A 14,943-nucleotide genomic window follows, 5' to 3' on the forward strand; every position below is an offset into this window, starting at 1 on the left:
TGGAGGTTTCTGTTTTCGATTGGCTCTTAGAGATCCAACAAGATGGGTGTTATTTTGGATCATTTTGTCTGCTAACGAAACACGTATATACCAATTGTTAGTGAAGAGGGCTCTTCTTGCATTTAAGAGTCCATCCATTAGTTCAGTTACAACTGTTTCTGAAACTAATGTATCGTCCTGTTTCACTTTGCCTGTATAGGCTTTGAATGTATTTAGAACGTCAGATATTTTGTGAAGACGATCAYTCAGATTTKCTTGGCTTTCGTTATCAGAAGTATGAAACATGGTCAATAAATGTTCAAATMTGTTTTTGCYCATAAATGTAGGAATTTMATATTTATACAGTATGTTCCTGGACCAATAAYCYCTCTCTTGTGGTACTTGAAGTAGACCCATCCAAATAATAATTCCAAGAAATTTACGCATTTCTGAAGGATCGGTATCTACCCATTTTGCKAGCCTTTTTGTGTGCGATCTRTTGGAGGARTTTTCGRCTGCAATAATGTATTGCGCARCAAACCTGTTAGTTTCTGTAACAAACAGATTTAWCATGTYTTCAGATATAAAATAGTTGAAAAATCTGCAGGAGATTTTCCAGTTAAAGTGGCAGCAACATCAAGATTCACGCCTGTACACATCAACAAATGTCAATCGATCTCCATCAACAATCCACCATGTTCGACTATTTATCAAATTTGCAGGAGGAACTTCTTCGTCAGGATCTTCATCCAAGTCCATTGCTGTATCTTCACTACTATTGTCGAAATCTTCGTTATCACATTCTGAATCAGAACTCTCAGAATCTGGCTCAAAGTCATTATCAACAAATGAAACATCTGAAAATCCTGTAACTTCGTCTAGACTCGATTTTTCGAGCTCGTCAGCAATGTCAGCATATGTTAAAAGTTTTCTAGACATCTTAAATTAAATCTATAAAACAAATAATTGAAAAAAAAAAWWAAAAACGATACATACATAAAAATATAAAATTAGAGTATGCTCACTGGTGGCCACTTGGGCCCAATATGTATTTTAACATTTTGCGACAATGTGACCACCGGTGGTCACAAAAGAAAAAACAGGAAAAAACAACAAAAATGCATTTGGTTTATCAAAAATAAATAACAAAAAGTCAGCTCAATCGCAAAAAATCAATAAAACTTAGTAAACAAATTTTGTTCTTAGCTTGTCAACTAAAGCACAACCCTTCGTCAGCATGCGGCCCACCGGTGCAGAAAAAAATTACCACGGGTGGGCACGCGGTGCTCAAAGTGTTATCATTTATCATAATTTTATTTATCATAATTTATCATAATTTATCAATTTCGGCGCATGAAGATTGCGAAACATAATAATAACAGATCCAACTTTGAAATGCAAATGATGCGTACCAAGCCTCTCCAAAGAATTTAGAAATTCCACTAAATAATTGACGGCTTYGTCTTCATTGTCAAGATGATCAGAATTTGCTCATTTCCAATTCTTAGCGAATACAATGTAAAATGTCTTCGGGAAGGTAATTTTTGTTCGTGTCATATAATTGACGCGGATTTGAAGGCTGATTTGCCGAAATGATCATCGCGAAAAGTTTGCGAACTTCAGTGGCACGCGAAGTAGCTATCGCATAGTCCATCGTTTGATTCCAGTTTCCAGCAATTGTAATTGTTGGCATGCTTCCCAAAAAGTTGCACACACTCTACCATTCACAGTACGCAATGAAATTGAACCACGTACATTTATCAATAGCAACCGAAGTTATAAGCAATCGTCGTTTTTCGGGTGTATTATGTAAATTCGTTCTAAGGAACGACGTTCACCTGAATGTCCATCTACTGGTTGTACTTGTTTTCTGTGTAAACATTTCTTCGACATCATAGAATGCTATGTATAATATCAATGCATTTCCAAATAGAGCAATTTTCTCGCAAACGAATCACTGATGCAAATTGAGAAAAAACTCAGAAGTGTTTCCGCTAGCTGTACTGTATTCTCTGGGTTGAAAAACACTCTTTGGCCATTCTCCAAATTAACTGCGAGACGCTCAACAGTCGGAAAACGTTCATGAATTTTAAAAGTAAATACCCTACAAAACGCTTTATTGTAGTATAAACTACAATATCAAACATTGACATGAGTTTTGAATGTGTATTAGACAACAGTGGCGCATATGGTACGATCCATATGTTGTCGACTTCGATATTCACTCTTGTAAGTTGAATGGTAAATATTCTGCCACTGTTGTCTGATGAGCTACGACAATAGAGTGAATATCCATCATTTCCAGTTTGCATTTCCGAAAGAAAAGCACGTGGATAGTGTTTCGTGCATTTATTGCTAGACATACAACCCGAAGTGGGATTGTGGTGATCGCAAAGTCCATGAACCATATTTGTTTTCATCACTTTGTATAATGCTGGTTCTTTCTCTGCATCAGGAATTTCGCAAAAATTATTTCATACATTTGATCTGGTGTAATCACCATCCACCATCCAAAGAAGAATGTGTGTTCTCTTTTGTCACTCAACAGAGATTTCAAGATAAAGTTGCTTCAAGATAAAGTCCATCAAACATCGCAGCTGTTGTTTGAAAAGTTGTGCTGTAATATCGTGCTGATCGCTTGCTGATTGACAGCGATCCATAATTCCAGACGTATGTCATCGCATCCTGGGAGTACTCAACTATAGTTCATGTGTCTTACGTTGATGGCAAAAAGAACGCCGACAGATATTAACGCGATCTTTTCGTTGCAAATTTCAATTTCAGTAAAAAGTCAAGTTTTCACTGAATAATTTTCAATAATTTTTTTTTTTAAATAGCCGGAATAAAAAATCAAGCGAACGACATTGAATGATTCAAGTAATTTACAAATCAAAGTATTGAAAAACAAAACAAAAAAAATTTAAAAACAAAATTTGTGTGTGGAAAAAAGTTAATTTTTGGAATTGTCCAATTTGGAAAATAGATAAWAGCCGATTCTCAGACCTACTGAATACGCCTATAAAATTTGGTAAAAATCGGTAAAGCCATTTCGGAGTAGTACGGTAACTAACATAGTGATGTGGCAATTTTATATATTTGATATACATACATATATAGTATGTATCTATGGAAAATTTAAAAGACAATATGCTCATCCTGAAAGCAAATAAACGGGTTGCAATTATTTTTGTTGTCTTGATTTGGATACTCTAGTACCATTTATTTTCATTTACTACTCACAATATGTGCAACATTCGACAACAATGGCAACATTCTAGAAATCACAGCTAAGAATTGCATATGTAGCAATGACATATAAATTGGAAGAATAGTTTTTTTTTTTTTTGAAATAAGCAACAACGAAACTTTAAATAACAACAAAGCAGTTATCGAGGACTAAAACTGTTAACAATGACAGGCGCGTGATGCAACCAGGAYAAAAATGAAACAAGAAAGCAAAACAAGAATAGCCAAAACTGAGTGAGATAAAAGGAGGGTGTGTGTGCGGCTTGATGAAGATGTCACAACTAGCTACGAATACAAGAGATGGGCCACGAGGATGAAGGCGATGTTTTCATGGCAATGAATTGCACATATTGACGCCGTCTAGCTTATGAAAAGGTATTTACGAATAGCTACGAAAATAAATAACATCACGTACGATATTGAAAAACGTTTCACACTTTATCTGCAAATCAGCAACAGCGGTGACAGGACAACTGCGAATCAGAAAGAAAATGTGARCGAAAAATAAAACAAGAAAATGCACAATTTTCAAAAAAGAAAACTAGCAGAAATGCCAGCCAAGAGAAGCGTGGTTTGGTAAAACAGTGATCATCTGAATATAATTTTCTTGTTAAAAAGTGCTTGTTTTTATTTCTTAGAATTATGCTAGACTTTTTTATTTTACTTGCACATAATCTCAAAACAAATTTCAACCTACTTTTCAATTAAGCTTCTCAGATCTAMTTTTAATACACCAAAAAAAGTATGTAAAATTGATGTGCTTACAAAATAACAACTCGTATTACATTAAGAAATCATTTAGCCTGGCAACACTTATCCGTCGAAGTTCTCCACTTTTTCAAGGGAAAAATACAAAAACTTCGAATTTAATGGGGAATGTTTATTATCATTCGAATGAACATACTTTGTTATTTATTTTTTGAAGATTATCTCTTTAAAATGTTGGCCGCCGGGAGTTGGGTATAAAAGAACCCAGAAATTGCTCGTAATTTAATAACAGTAAAAATTTCTATGCTCATATTCTTTATCGTAATAAGTTACTCCAATTAAGGTCAAAAGTAAAAAAATAAATATCGGTATTTCATATAGGTTTTTAAGAAAAATCAGCTTCGAATTGCACATGGCAAGGTAATCTTTATATAAGAGATCAAGACTTGACCTGATGGTAATTAGTTCCGAAATAAATCTCATTTCGAAGTACAGTTCTTGGAGAGAATAAATCTAAAAGCTACCTTGAGTATAAATAGACACCTTGGAGCGAAGTTAAACTCCAAATTCTTTCGGACAACAAACTCTAGTCATCACAGTCACTCATTGGTAACGAGCTTAAAATGCCAATATAATATGTATGTCGATAGCTTGACGGCAATATCTCTTATCTCTTTGTGGCAGAGAATGTTCTAAAAAGCAGGAATACAGTAAGTTATTTAGCTGCCGGAAAGAGTCTGCATATATATTGGGTTCTAGCCGATGAGGTTTATAGAAGTGCCAAACGTCCTCCAGTCAAATCAATACATGAAATACGCAAGTCGCTAAAAACGATAAACGACCACATTTCCGAAAGGGCTGACGGGCGGACCAGGATGGGATGGAGGGCCTTAGAGCACGCACACGGTCTGGAAAGGATAGATTTACATTAGTAACGACGATGCATGCAGAAAGCGGAGGCAAATAGCCATGAGAGACAGGCTGAAACATCTCCTATGTACAGACTTATCTCGAATACGTTTTATACATAAATCTAGGAGCTTCGCAGTTAAAGCGACTGGATGAAGTATCAAAATTGATACGAAGTCCCTAATTATACTCAGCAAAACGCGTTGACGTGACCACAGTCTGACATTAGCAAAGGTCAGTAGATCTATGTATGGCATGGAAGCTTACACATTCTCTTCTTCTTTTTATATAGCCAAGTTTACAACAGCGTTCATTCAGCTGACGATATTTTTATTAGCTGCTTGGCTAGATTTGGAGATTACAAGTGTAGCCGGGTCCTTCTCCAACTGTTCTTTCCTACAGAGTGGAGGTCTTCCTCTTACTCTGCTACCCCCGGCGGGTATGACAATGCCAGCAAGGTGACCTAGCCAGCGTGGCCGCAGAACCTGTTGGCAAAGGATATTCTGCGTTGTAGTTTGAGGCTGAAGTGGTTGTTGGTGTTAATACTGATTCCAAGATAGACGAAATTATCTACAACTGCAAAGTTATGACTGTCAAAAGTGTTGTGGGGAGTCAAGTCGAGTAGGACGACTGTTTGACCGTGGGCGCAAATCAGCGATATGTGGAAGAACTTCTTCTAGATGCGGATTATGGCTAGACGTTAATTCACAGGGGTAAATGGCAGGACTCGGCGATGGAGTCTTTCTTGCATCACTAATCCCACTCTGAATTTGCACTCTTCTATATGGCCACTGTAGTAAATGCCACAAGGACCAACTCATCTCAGTCCTTGTCACGTCCATCACACTTCTTTACTCTTATTAGGACAACAACTAGCGGGGAAGGAGCCTTCCTAATGAGAGGACCGGATATTCTAGGTGCATACCCTTAAATTGCAGTCCGTATCGTGTTTTCCTGGGTCGTCATCAAAAGTGGGGGGGGCCTCTCATCCGATACAGTCATTTCCTTTTCATTGGAGCCGTTTTTTACGTAGTGGGTCCAAAGCATAGCGCACACCACTCGCCTTCTCACTTTCGCTCGCCTTCAAACGGAGCCTTTTTTGGCTACCCAGAGGATGGTCTACGACCGAAAGACGTGAGCTGATTCAGTCATATGTAATAGAATCGTTTATGGCCACTCCCAAGTGAAAGACACTGAGTTAAATTCCTCTACTTGATCATCACACGATCCCAATAGTTTAGTGCATCGGAAAGAAGTGAGTCTTCGTCAAAAAGTAAGAGTTTTYAAGTAAGTTTTCAACTATCAGAAACTGACAAAATGAATATTGYAGTTATTTTGACAGCGTTGGATAATATTATATAATCCGCTCAATATTTCTTGGCAAACGTAAAATTACGTGACCTATCCAGCGGAGCTCGCTTATATCTTCAGCCGAAATTTTTACACAGCCTGGTATCAACTTTTTGCTTATTTTGCACACCACTGTAGTARGTATCAACACATATGCACAAGGAAAAAAACTGAGAATGTATATCCAAATAGCACATTAAAAGAGAATAAATAAAAGTATGTTTCCACAGTGCAAGGAACTACAAAGGCGTGCATTGGACCGCGCATCCACTTTGGAGCTCTCAAGCATAGTTACCGGGCAAGAAAAAATMGCAAGAGTATATCCWTTMTGATCACCAGCTACGCTTGCAGTGTGTAGCGGGTGTTTGTGTGGCTAAATTTCGTTATCAGCGCGCAAAGTCAATGTCAACAAGAAACAGATACGGAAACGGAAATGGCAGTGGCAAAGCCAGCTCGAAAGTGTGAATGCATGAGCCGTCTTCAGTTATACATAGTACGAGCAGCGTCAGTGCTTGTACTTGTATAGAAAACAACAATAATAGCAGTGCAAGTGTGTGCTTAAAAAACCGTTTACTATGCAAACAGCAAATGTAAAGGATATTTTCAGTTAGGCAGTCAGCCGTGTTGATTATTGCTGSGAAGGATATGGGTAATTGATAGAGGGGCGCGGCGGAAAGAGYGCGCAAATGACAAATGCATTAATGAAGAAGCATATTCGATACAGTTTAGCAAAAAAGGTTGGGAAAGGTTATTCTACCTAAATTGGGAAAKGAATTTCGCTAATACTACTTTCCTAGTTATTGAAATGATAATTAACGGTAGCTTAGTGGTCTAGAAATCTGCTTAACGAAGTTTATTAGCCTTCACTGATGGCTTTTTTGAATTAAAATGTTCCCAATTAATCTTAGGGACAAAGTGCGGATCCACACCATCCGAAGCGGTGTCTTAGATTGTTAGATTTTGTTTAGACAACGGCAGAGCTCGTCAGAATAGTTTGTAATCCGGAATCTTTTCTTTTTTTCTTCTCTCTCTTTCCCCCATCGAATACTCTCAGAGCCGGAATGTTTTCATCCATTCGAACGACATGACCTAGCCTGAGTAGCCACTGCTTCTTAATTCGCTGAACTATTTATGTCAATGTTGTCGCATATATAGTACGTCGCATCGTTTCATTGACTACGGTATTCGCCGTTGCCAATTCACAAAGGACCATACATTTTGAGCAGAACTTTCTCTAGAAAACTCGTAACGCGACTCATCAGATGTTATCAGATGTATCGTCCATGCCTCTGCACCTTATAGCAGAACGTGAATGATGAGTGACTTGTAGAGTTTTGTCTTTGTTCGTCGAGAGAGGGGATTAGTTCTCAGTAGCCTACTCAATCGGAAGTAGAACCTGTTGGGAGGAGATATTCCTCGTTGGATTTCGGAGCGTCCACTGTTGTTTCTGTTAATTCTGGTTCCAAGAAAGACGAAAATATCTACGACTTCGAAGTTATGACTGTCAGAAGTGACATGGAAGCCTAGTCGCCTCGCTTCCTTATCCAGTCTGAAGAAAGCAGAACTAACGGCTCGGATGTTGAGGTCAATGATATAAATATCATCGGCGTACGCCAGCAGCTGTMGATTCTTATAGAAGACAGTACATTCTCTACTTATATCTGCAGCTCGAATTATTTCGCCCAAACATATTCTAAAAATTTCGGCCTCGCTACTTTTTTATATGCAAAGACTTCCCACTTCTCGCTTCAACTCGYTGAAAACTACCATGGATATTTCACCACTCCCGACTCTTAAACGGGMGTGAGCACTCAAACACCGCATTGCCAGTTGCTTTTTTTTCTTTTCTGCTTTCGAACCTGAAAAATACACCCACGGAACGTGCCATGAGTCCATTAAAAATCCTTCTCTGATATTGTCAGTGAACTTTGTTAGAGCGTCAAACAATTTAGTAACAGTTCTAACTGAGCCAGGTATGCATAGCATCAAACTTTCTCACAAACGTTCAGACTAAAACATTTGTACCAAAAAGGCAAACCATAGAAAACTACACATCCTGGAAGACATACAGACTGACTCACTCTTTATTGCCTGCCACTTTTCTTTCCTCACACAAACGAAGAATCACCACAGTTCGATTTTACACAAACAGTGATTGATTACAAAACTAATCAGCAACAATAACTTCATCGAGTGCAACACTGTGATCCTTTCTTTTTTTGAATTACATTGTCACGCCATGAAGCCCGCCGGAGTAATGAACTTCTTTTCTGCCAAGTCACAGAGGACACAAAAACAAACTCCCCATTGAATGGCGCTTATTTATGCAACTCTCTTTCCACACATTTTTCGCGGAGAAGGGGAGGACAAGCAGTGCTCAACATTGTTGTGATTGCCGGTTTGCGAGTTTTTGCGGCTTTCTTGACACTTTCTATGCCTATTTGTCAAGCAATAAATCAATAAAATCAAAATATCATTGCAAAGGTGCCCGTTGATGGTAAAATCTGAGAGAAATGCCGACAAAGTGCACAAAATTTGATTACAAGTGACAAGTGGCTGGGTAATCAGAGGCGATTTCTCGGAAAATATAAAAAGGTACAATTTTCTGCTTTCATTATATGAGTAAGCGTTTGTTGGCATTTTTGTCAACTTAAGGTGTACGCTGCTTTTCATAAGGTATAATATGACCTTCACGGAATCACTTTTATTGCCGGTATATAGAGGTTCGGTTTTTGACTTGACTACCTGATAGGAATACTCATCACTCGAGAAGTTCACTTTTTCAATTTTTTTTTTTTTTTTGCTGAAGAGAAGTCCTTCTTCGTACATCTGAAGCCGTTTTACCACTTGGTTTCCCAAATATATTTAGAACACATTTCCATAGGAAAAACACCGGAGAGTAAAATTAACTCATCCTACTTCATCGCTTTTACTATTTCTTAATAGCTTATAKGGCCGATCTCTAAAATGGAGATCGCAAATGATTTGTTGAAGACAGGCCCTCATCAACTTTCTACCGACACAGCACTGTCGTCCCACCAATCGACCAAGAATAGGTGAAAACAGTACTAAGCGTCTTTCTAGCCGCCAAGCATGATTTGATTATATGCATGACATACATGCACAAAATGATTGGAATAATATTGTACTCTGCTCTCTCGACAATAAAAGAGATCCCGCAAACTTTTTTAAWTATTGCGAGATCAGCTTTCTTATCATTGCAAACCTTAAACGAATTGTAGATAAACTGACTGGAAAAATGGGATGTGGATAAATTCCCTGCCTGTGGAAAAGTGCTCCTCTCCYAAATTTCCCTAATAAAATCAGAAGAGATCCTCGTTATTATGGGGTCATCGGTCGGCTTCAGTAGCTAACGTGAGGTATGTGTTCGTATACGCAGTATCGATTGAGGAAAGTACTCTTGAGCGGAGTTACTTTTTCAATTAGCATTAATGGAAGTATGGGTATCGGGGTAGTTCGTGGTCCATCTACGGTCCATATACGAGTAAGCGGACGACCTTATTTTTCTGGTCTATAGGGCTCAGATTCAGAGCGAGCGGGAGAATAACTTTGGRAAATTTGAAATAAATGGGGTTCAAGCGTAGGTGATGACATATCGTTCCAAAATCGTTCARATTCTGCCTGTGTCTGGTTTTTCTGCTTACAGTACAAGGGATTGGTGTATGCCACGTTTAGAAAAATTATCGTGGAATGTACGATGCATGGGGAGTAGATGGACTGACAGATTGTTAGATGTAAGATGTAATTTTTACTAGTTGGAATGCCGGACAGTTAGGGCCGTTTAGTCCGTTTGGTCGCCAGTCGAGCTCAGTATGGAGCTGAACTGGTAGTAGACTCGGTGAAGAGGTCTAACCGATAACCTATRTATATCCGAAACAATTAGGTTGGATTTAATCTGTAATCCATAAGGCATGTATAGACTAATTTTGGTCCTTTGCAGCACCAGATAGAATTCAGTTACTAGGTCTATGAGGAGTACTCATCCATTAGGATGGCTGCGCTTGACGCGAATTTTAACAGACTCAGCGACCCTACTATCTACACCTATTCTAGTGTATCATACCGTGAGGATTACAGATGTTTACAGCGTAGTCTTGCCAATGCGTGCCAAGGGCACAAGAGATGGTCCATTGTTTCGTTGGTGCCTTGTTCCAGACATTTCTGCAGTCTTCTGGATCCCTCAGCAATATTTTGCGGGCGTGTGTCACTACCAGACAGTGACCAGTATTCCGATCATGTTCATACAGCCTCTTCTATAGAATGCCAGTAGGAATTTTGTGTACTTCCGATCTACCGTTTTGCACATGACTTTTGCAGATTTGCACCCAGGTAGCTCGTTCCATCGGGTTTTGATTTTCTTTACCATTATTCTGTCACCACACCAACCCCATTGTCCATTTTCGAGCCGGCCGTATAAATATTTCGATTGTTGCGCATAGGTGGCATGCCTTTACACCAACCATCTTTTTCTCTGTTTACTTTGAACCTTTTTTCCCAGGTGAAAAGTGGGACTTGTAGTCAATGTTTGCCAAACCGCCTTTACCCACCGAGCTGAAGGTGCTATATGTAAGTTCTCCTACAGGTCGTAGTCCTCCCGCTGATTTTGCTGCGAAGTTTTCAGTAAAGAAGAAGTCTATAGGTCTTAGCACCAGTTCAAAAGCCGCCGAAGCAATTAGAAATAAAATAGTTTCATATTATAATATATTACGTAGTACTTTCAAAATGCACTTGAATCAAAAAACTTGATACCGTTATCTGCATTTAATTATTTSAACAGAAACTAATAAAAACCTTAACCAATTTATGTCACAATCAAAAATATGCAATAAATCAGGCGTGCTTTCGAAACTCACGGAGGAAACCCATTAGAAATTTATGCATAAAAAATATTTTCGAAACACACAAATCAAGTTGCAAGTGTCAAATGCCACGTCAAAACCTGCAGAAATTACAAAATGAAATATTTGAAATATATGTACAGCCAAACATACCCTCTCTGATATATCTGTGGGGACATTAATTATTTAGTTGAGAGATAGTGACATCAAAGCTGCTCAAAACTTTGCATATAAACATAGCAACTCTATATAACTACATATACAAGGTGCATTCCAAAGTATACAGGATTAAAAAAAAACGAACGAGTGTTTTAGCTCATCGGCCGGTATGGCCGTCAATATGCCGGTGCAAGCCTTTTACATGACCTCTACGTCTGCATAACGCTTGCTTTTCCCAAATGTTCGGTCAAAATGCGTTAAATCGATGTCTTGGAGATGTTTAATTCCATTTCCATGAATTTCAATTATGATTTCGGTTGATGTTTGATGAATTCACATACAGTTTCGATGGAATTTCCGAAGATCACGGATTTTGATTGATCGTCATTTATGTCCTCACGACCACTTTGAAAGCGTTGAAACCACTCGTGCACTCTGCTATGGAATAGGCAATCATCGCCATAAACTTGTTTCATCAATTGAAATGTGTTGGTAAAATTTTTACTAATTTTAAAACAAAATTTAATGTGGGCTCTTTCCTCGAAGCTCATTTTCGCACCGAGAACACAAGCATACTGACACGCAATAACTTCACTTCCCGGCAATGAAATGACATGAAACTTTCACTGGACAATCGATAGAGATATCGGATTCTGACGCAGCAGTTGATATATATATGGCGCCACCAGGCGGCGCTAGATTCAAAAAGTCCTTTTTAATATAGAACCCACCTTGTATATGTAAATACAAGAGCAGTAAATATATATTCCTCTGTATACTATATATATGTATGCTATATATTAAAAGGCTTCCCTACTGCGATTTCGAATATACATAGGTTCGCAAACTGAACCTTTTTGTTTTGCTGGAAAATTATTTCATGGAAGATTATTATTTATAAAATATGGTAGTCGAAAAAGTCTTTTCGTATTTCAAATCAAATCAACTTTTTTTTATATTTATAATAAACTTTAATGAACCAAATATTTATCATTACAATTAAGGGCTTTCTGCATTGACCRAAAYAAATTGTGTYGTTCAAGGCTATATRRTGGATTCATCTAAACTTCCCAGATAAGCTCTCCCAGCTTTTGCCGAGTCATCAAAGATGTGTGTGGTCTAGCGTTGACCTGATGGAAGACGAAGCCCTTTCTGTTGATCAGTTTTGGCCGTTTTTTTCGATTGCTTCCTTCAATCTCATCAGTTGTTAACGACAAAATGTGGAATCAATCGTTCGACCRGGCTGGARWAGTTCATAGTAGATAACCTTTCGAGGCGTYAATTCTAGCTTTACGACCATTGTTTGAGCTTCACCACGCTTGAAGCATGATCTTTTCCTCACGTTATTGCCGTATTTGTTCCACTGTTCCCATTTGCTTCAAAAATGGTTCCATTTTATTTTATTTCAGTCAATAACCGCAGTTCAGTTCATTAAATTTTTCACAGACAAYTCATGTGGTACCCAAACATCAAGTTTCTTTTTGTAGCTAGACTTTTTTAAATGGTTCAAACCCAATTGATGATGAATATTAAGTTTCCAACCAGTGGCTATGATAAATATATTATCAAAAATTCTTAGTAATCCTCTCTTTTTCTAAAGACTTAGACATTTTTCAACCCATTCTTTCACCAATCGTTTCTAACTGTGCGACTGTGTACATATGATGAGGTTCTTGAAAATTTACTTTGAAAATTACTGAAAACCCACTAAGCTAATAAAGTTTTTCTCATAGACTAGTCAATTTCCACGCTCTAGAAATTATTTACAGTGGGAATTGATTGGACAAATTTTCGTGATATTGGTTCTTACATAACTTCTATTTTTTTAAAATCCTCCATTGAAGATTTTCAACTTTGTTTTAATATATCGACTTTTAGTCAACACATCCTCGCAAATGGAGAAGATTCTTGCTACATCGTCTTCGATATCATTTGATGCGATGCTGCAAAATTCCAATTCAAGTTCAGTATGCCCTAGTTGGATCTAGTTGTTAGCTAAAGGCGGACAGCTTTGCTTGCAATTTCTTTTCTTTCGCAGGAAATTCCAATAAAGATAGCTAAGCTTTCTGGAGGCGAAGAGGTGAACCTCTCCTTGATTGTGGGAGTTCTAATAGGCCACTGCGTGTAATCAATATTGTTCACGATTAACTTCCATTTTGGAGTATTAGCCTCGGCAAACGGCTCAGAGATTTTTACCTTCAGTCTTTCTATCCAATATCCAAGCGTTTGTTAGGTTAGGTTCAATTCTATTGCTGATCCAGAGATCGCATTTTTACTACTATATCCAGTCTTTTGGGTCAAAAAGGAAGTGTTGAGTTGTTTTCGTCTGGTCTTCTTCCATAAATGTTCTGCTTATGACGTCTGATAAGATTCCCAGCTTTATTGCATGAACGCCAATAAAGCTATGGCCTGTTAAAGACCTACAACTAGGGAGAGGCTGGTAGGCGGATGTCTAGTGCCACCGGTATCWTATATCTTCTGGTAGATAATACTATCTCGGTTTTATTTTAGTTTAGCTAGATTTCTTCCGACTGCCCAATTTGTTACGATTATTCAACAGTGTGGGTCAGCTGACGATTAGGCGTTGTATAAAACGGAAATTGCAATATACATTCTAGTTAAGWAAGGCAAAGAGAACTTCATAGAAAAGCTTGCAAAGAACTCTGTCTCTGACTTCTGAGAGTTCTATAGTCTACCAGAGAGGATTCTCTCTGAGCAGCTGAAGACTTCGGCTCACTCGTCTACCGTGTCCGTGGTGACCAATACACCACCGCCAGATACCATGAAACCAAAATGATCCTTCTTTCTTGTATATTACACACCCAGATACTCTGTACATACATATATGTATATGAGCATATGTATATATAAATAATGCTGCTAAAATTTACAAACAAAGAATTTTCAAAAAATCATTTTTCATTTTTCAATTTGTCACAARCGGAACTTTTCACACTTATGTACACATGTCTATAAATCATAACCAATGAATACTCCTATCTCAATTTGATTTTTGGCGCATATTTTTTCATTCACWGACTTTTCAGCTCACACGCACATACAAACAAACACATATGTACATACATAAATACATTCATATATATTTTTAATGCTTTCAGTTTTATTCGTTAAAAAATAATTTTTATTTATTCTCTGGTGTGCGCTCACTAAGTGGAGTCAACGCACCCACTCRCTCTTCCATTCCATAGTTTTAATATCTGTATCTCTGCCACTCTCTCTCACACGCACTCTCTGCTTGTCTCATTGCAGCTGCAATACGCCGCAAAGTATGCRTTCGGCTATCGCATACGTGATTTTAATACCGGCAATGATTTTGGCCACAAACAGAATCGTGATTTGGATGGTGTGACGCGCGGTCAATATCACATTTTATTGCCGGACGGACGCATACAGAATGTCATTTATCATGCAGACGATACGGGTTTCCATGCGGATGTCAGCTTCGAGACGGGACACTGAGTCGACTGCGCCCCAAACGCTCAACAGACACCTAYACACATACAAAGAAACAAGCAAGCAACTCAGTCAATTTAAGCCAATTTYAGCACCATGAAAGCCAAAAATATAGGGTGTGAAGTTAGAGCGCGGCGATGCGGTGTCGMGCAATCGGGATAAAAGCTGGCAAACAAAAAAGCAGTGATTTTCCAATAACAAAAAATCAAAATTTGGTTGCAGCGCTGACAAAAACAGTGGTGTCAACAAGGCCAGCTGC

General features: G+C 38.2%; 1 protein-coding gene across 1 annotated transcript in view; it reads left to right on the forward strand.

Annotated features, from left to right (window-relative positions):
* The window catches only part of LOC108975438, a 92,947-nt gene extending 78,257 nt beyond the window's left edge, over positions 1-14,690 (forward strand). The window contains exon 3 of the mRNA XM_018943921.1: positions 14,481-14,690. Within this exon, the coding sequence (XP_018799466.1) occupies positions 14,481-14,690 (210 nt within the window). The remainder of the gene's footprint in view (positions 1-14,480) is intronic.
* The last annotated feature ends 253 nt before the right edge of the window (positions 14,691-14,943 follow it).

The sequence above is a fragment of the Bactrocera latifrons genome, unplaced genomic scaffold (assembly GCF_001853355.1).
Source record: "Bactrocera latifrons isolate USDA-ARS-PBARC rearing strain unplaced genomic scaffold, ASM185335v1 scaffold_65, whole genome shotgun sequence".
NCBI classification, from domain to species: domain Eukaryota; kingdom Metazoa; phylum Arthropoda; class Insecta; order Diptera; family Tephritidae; genus Bactrocera; species Bactrocera latifrons.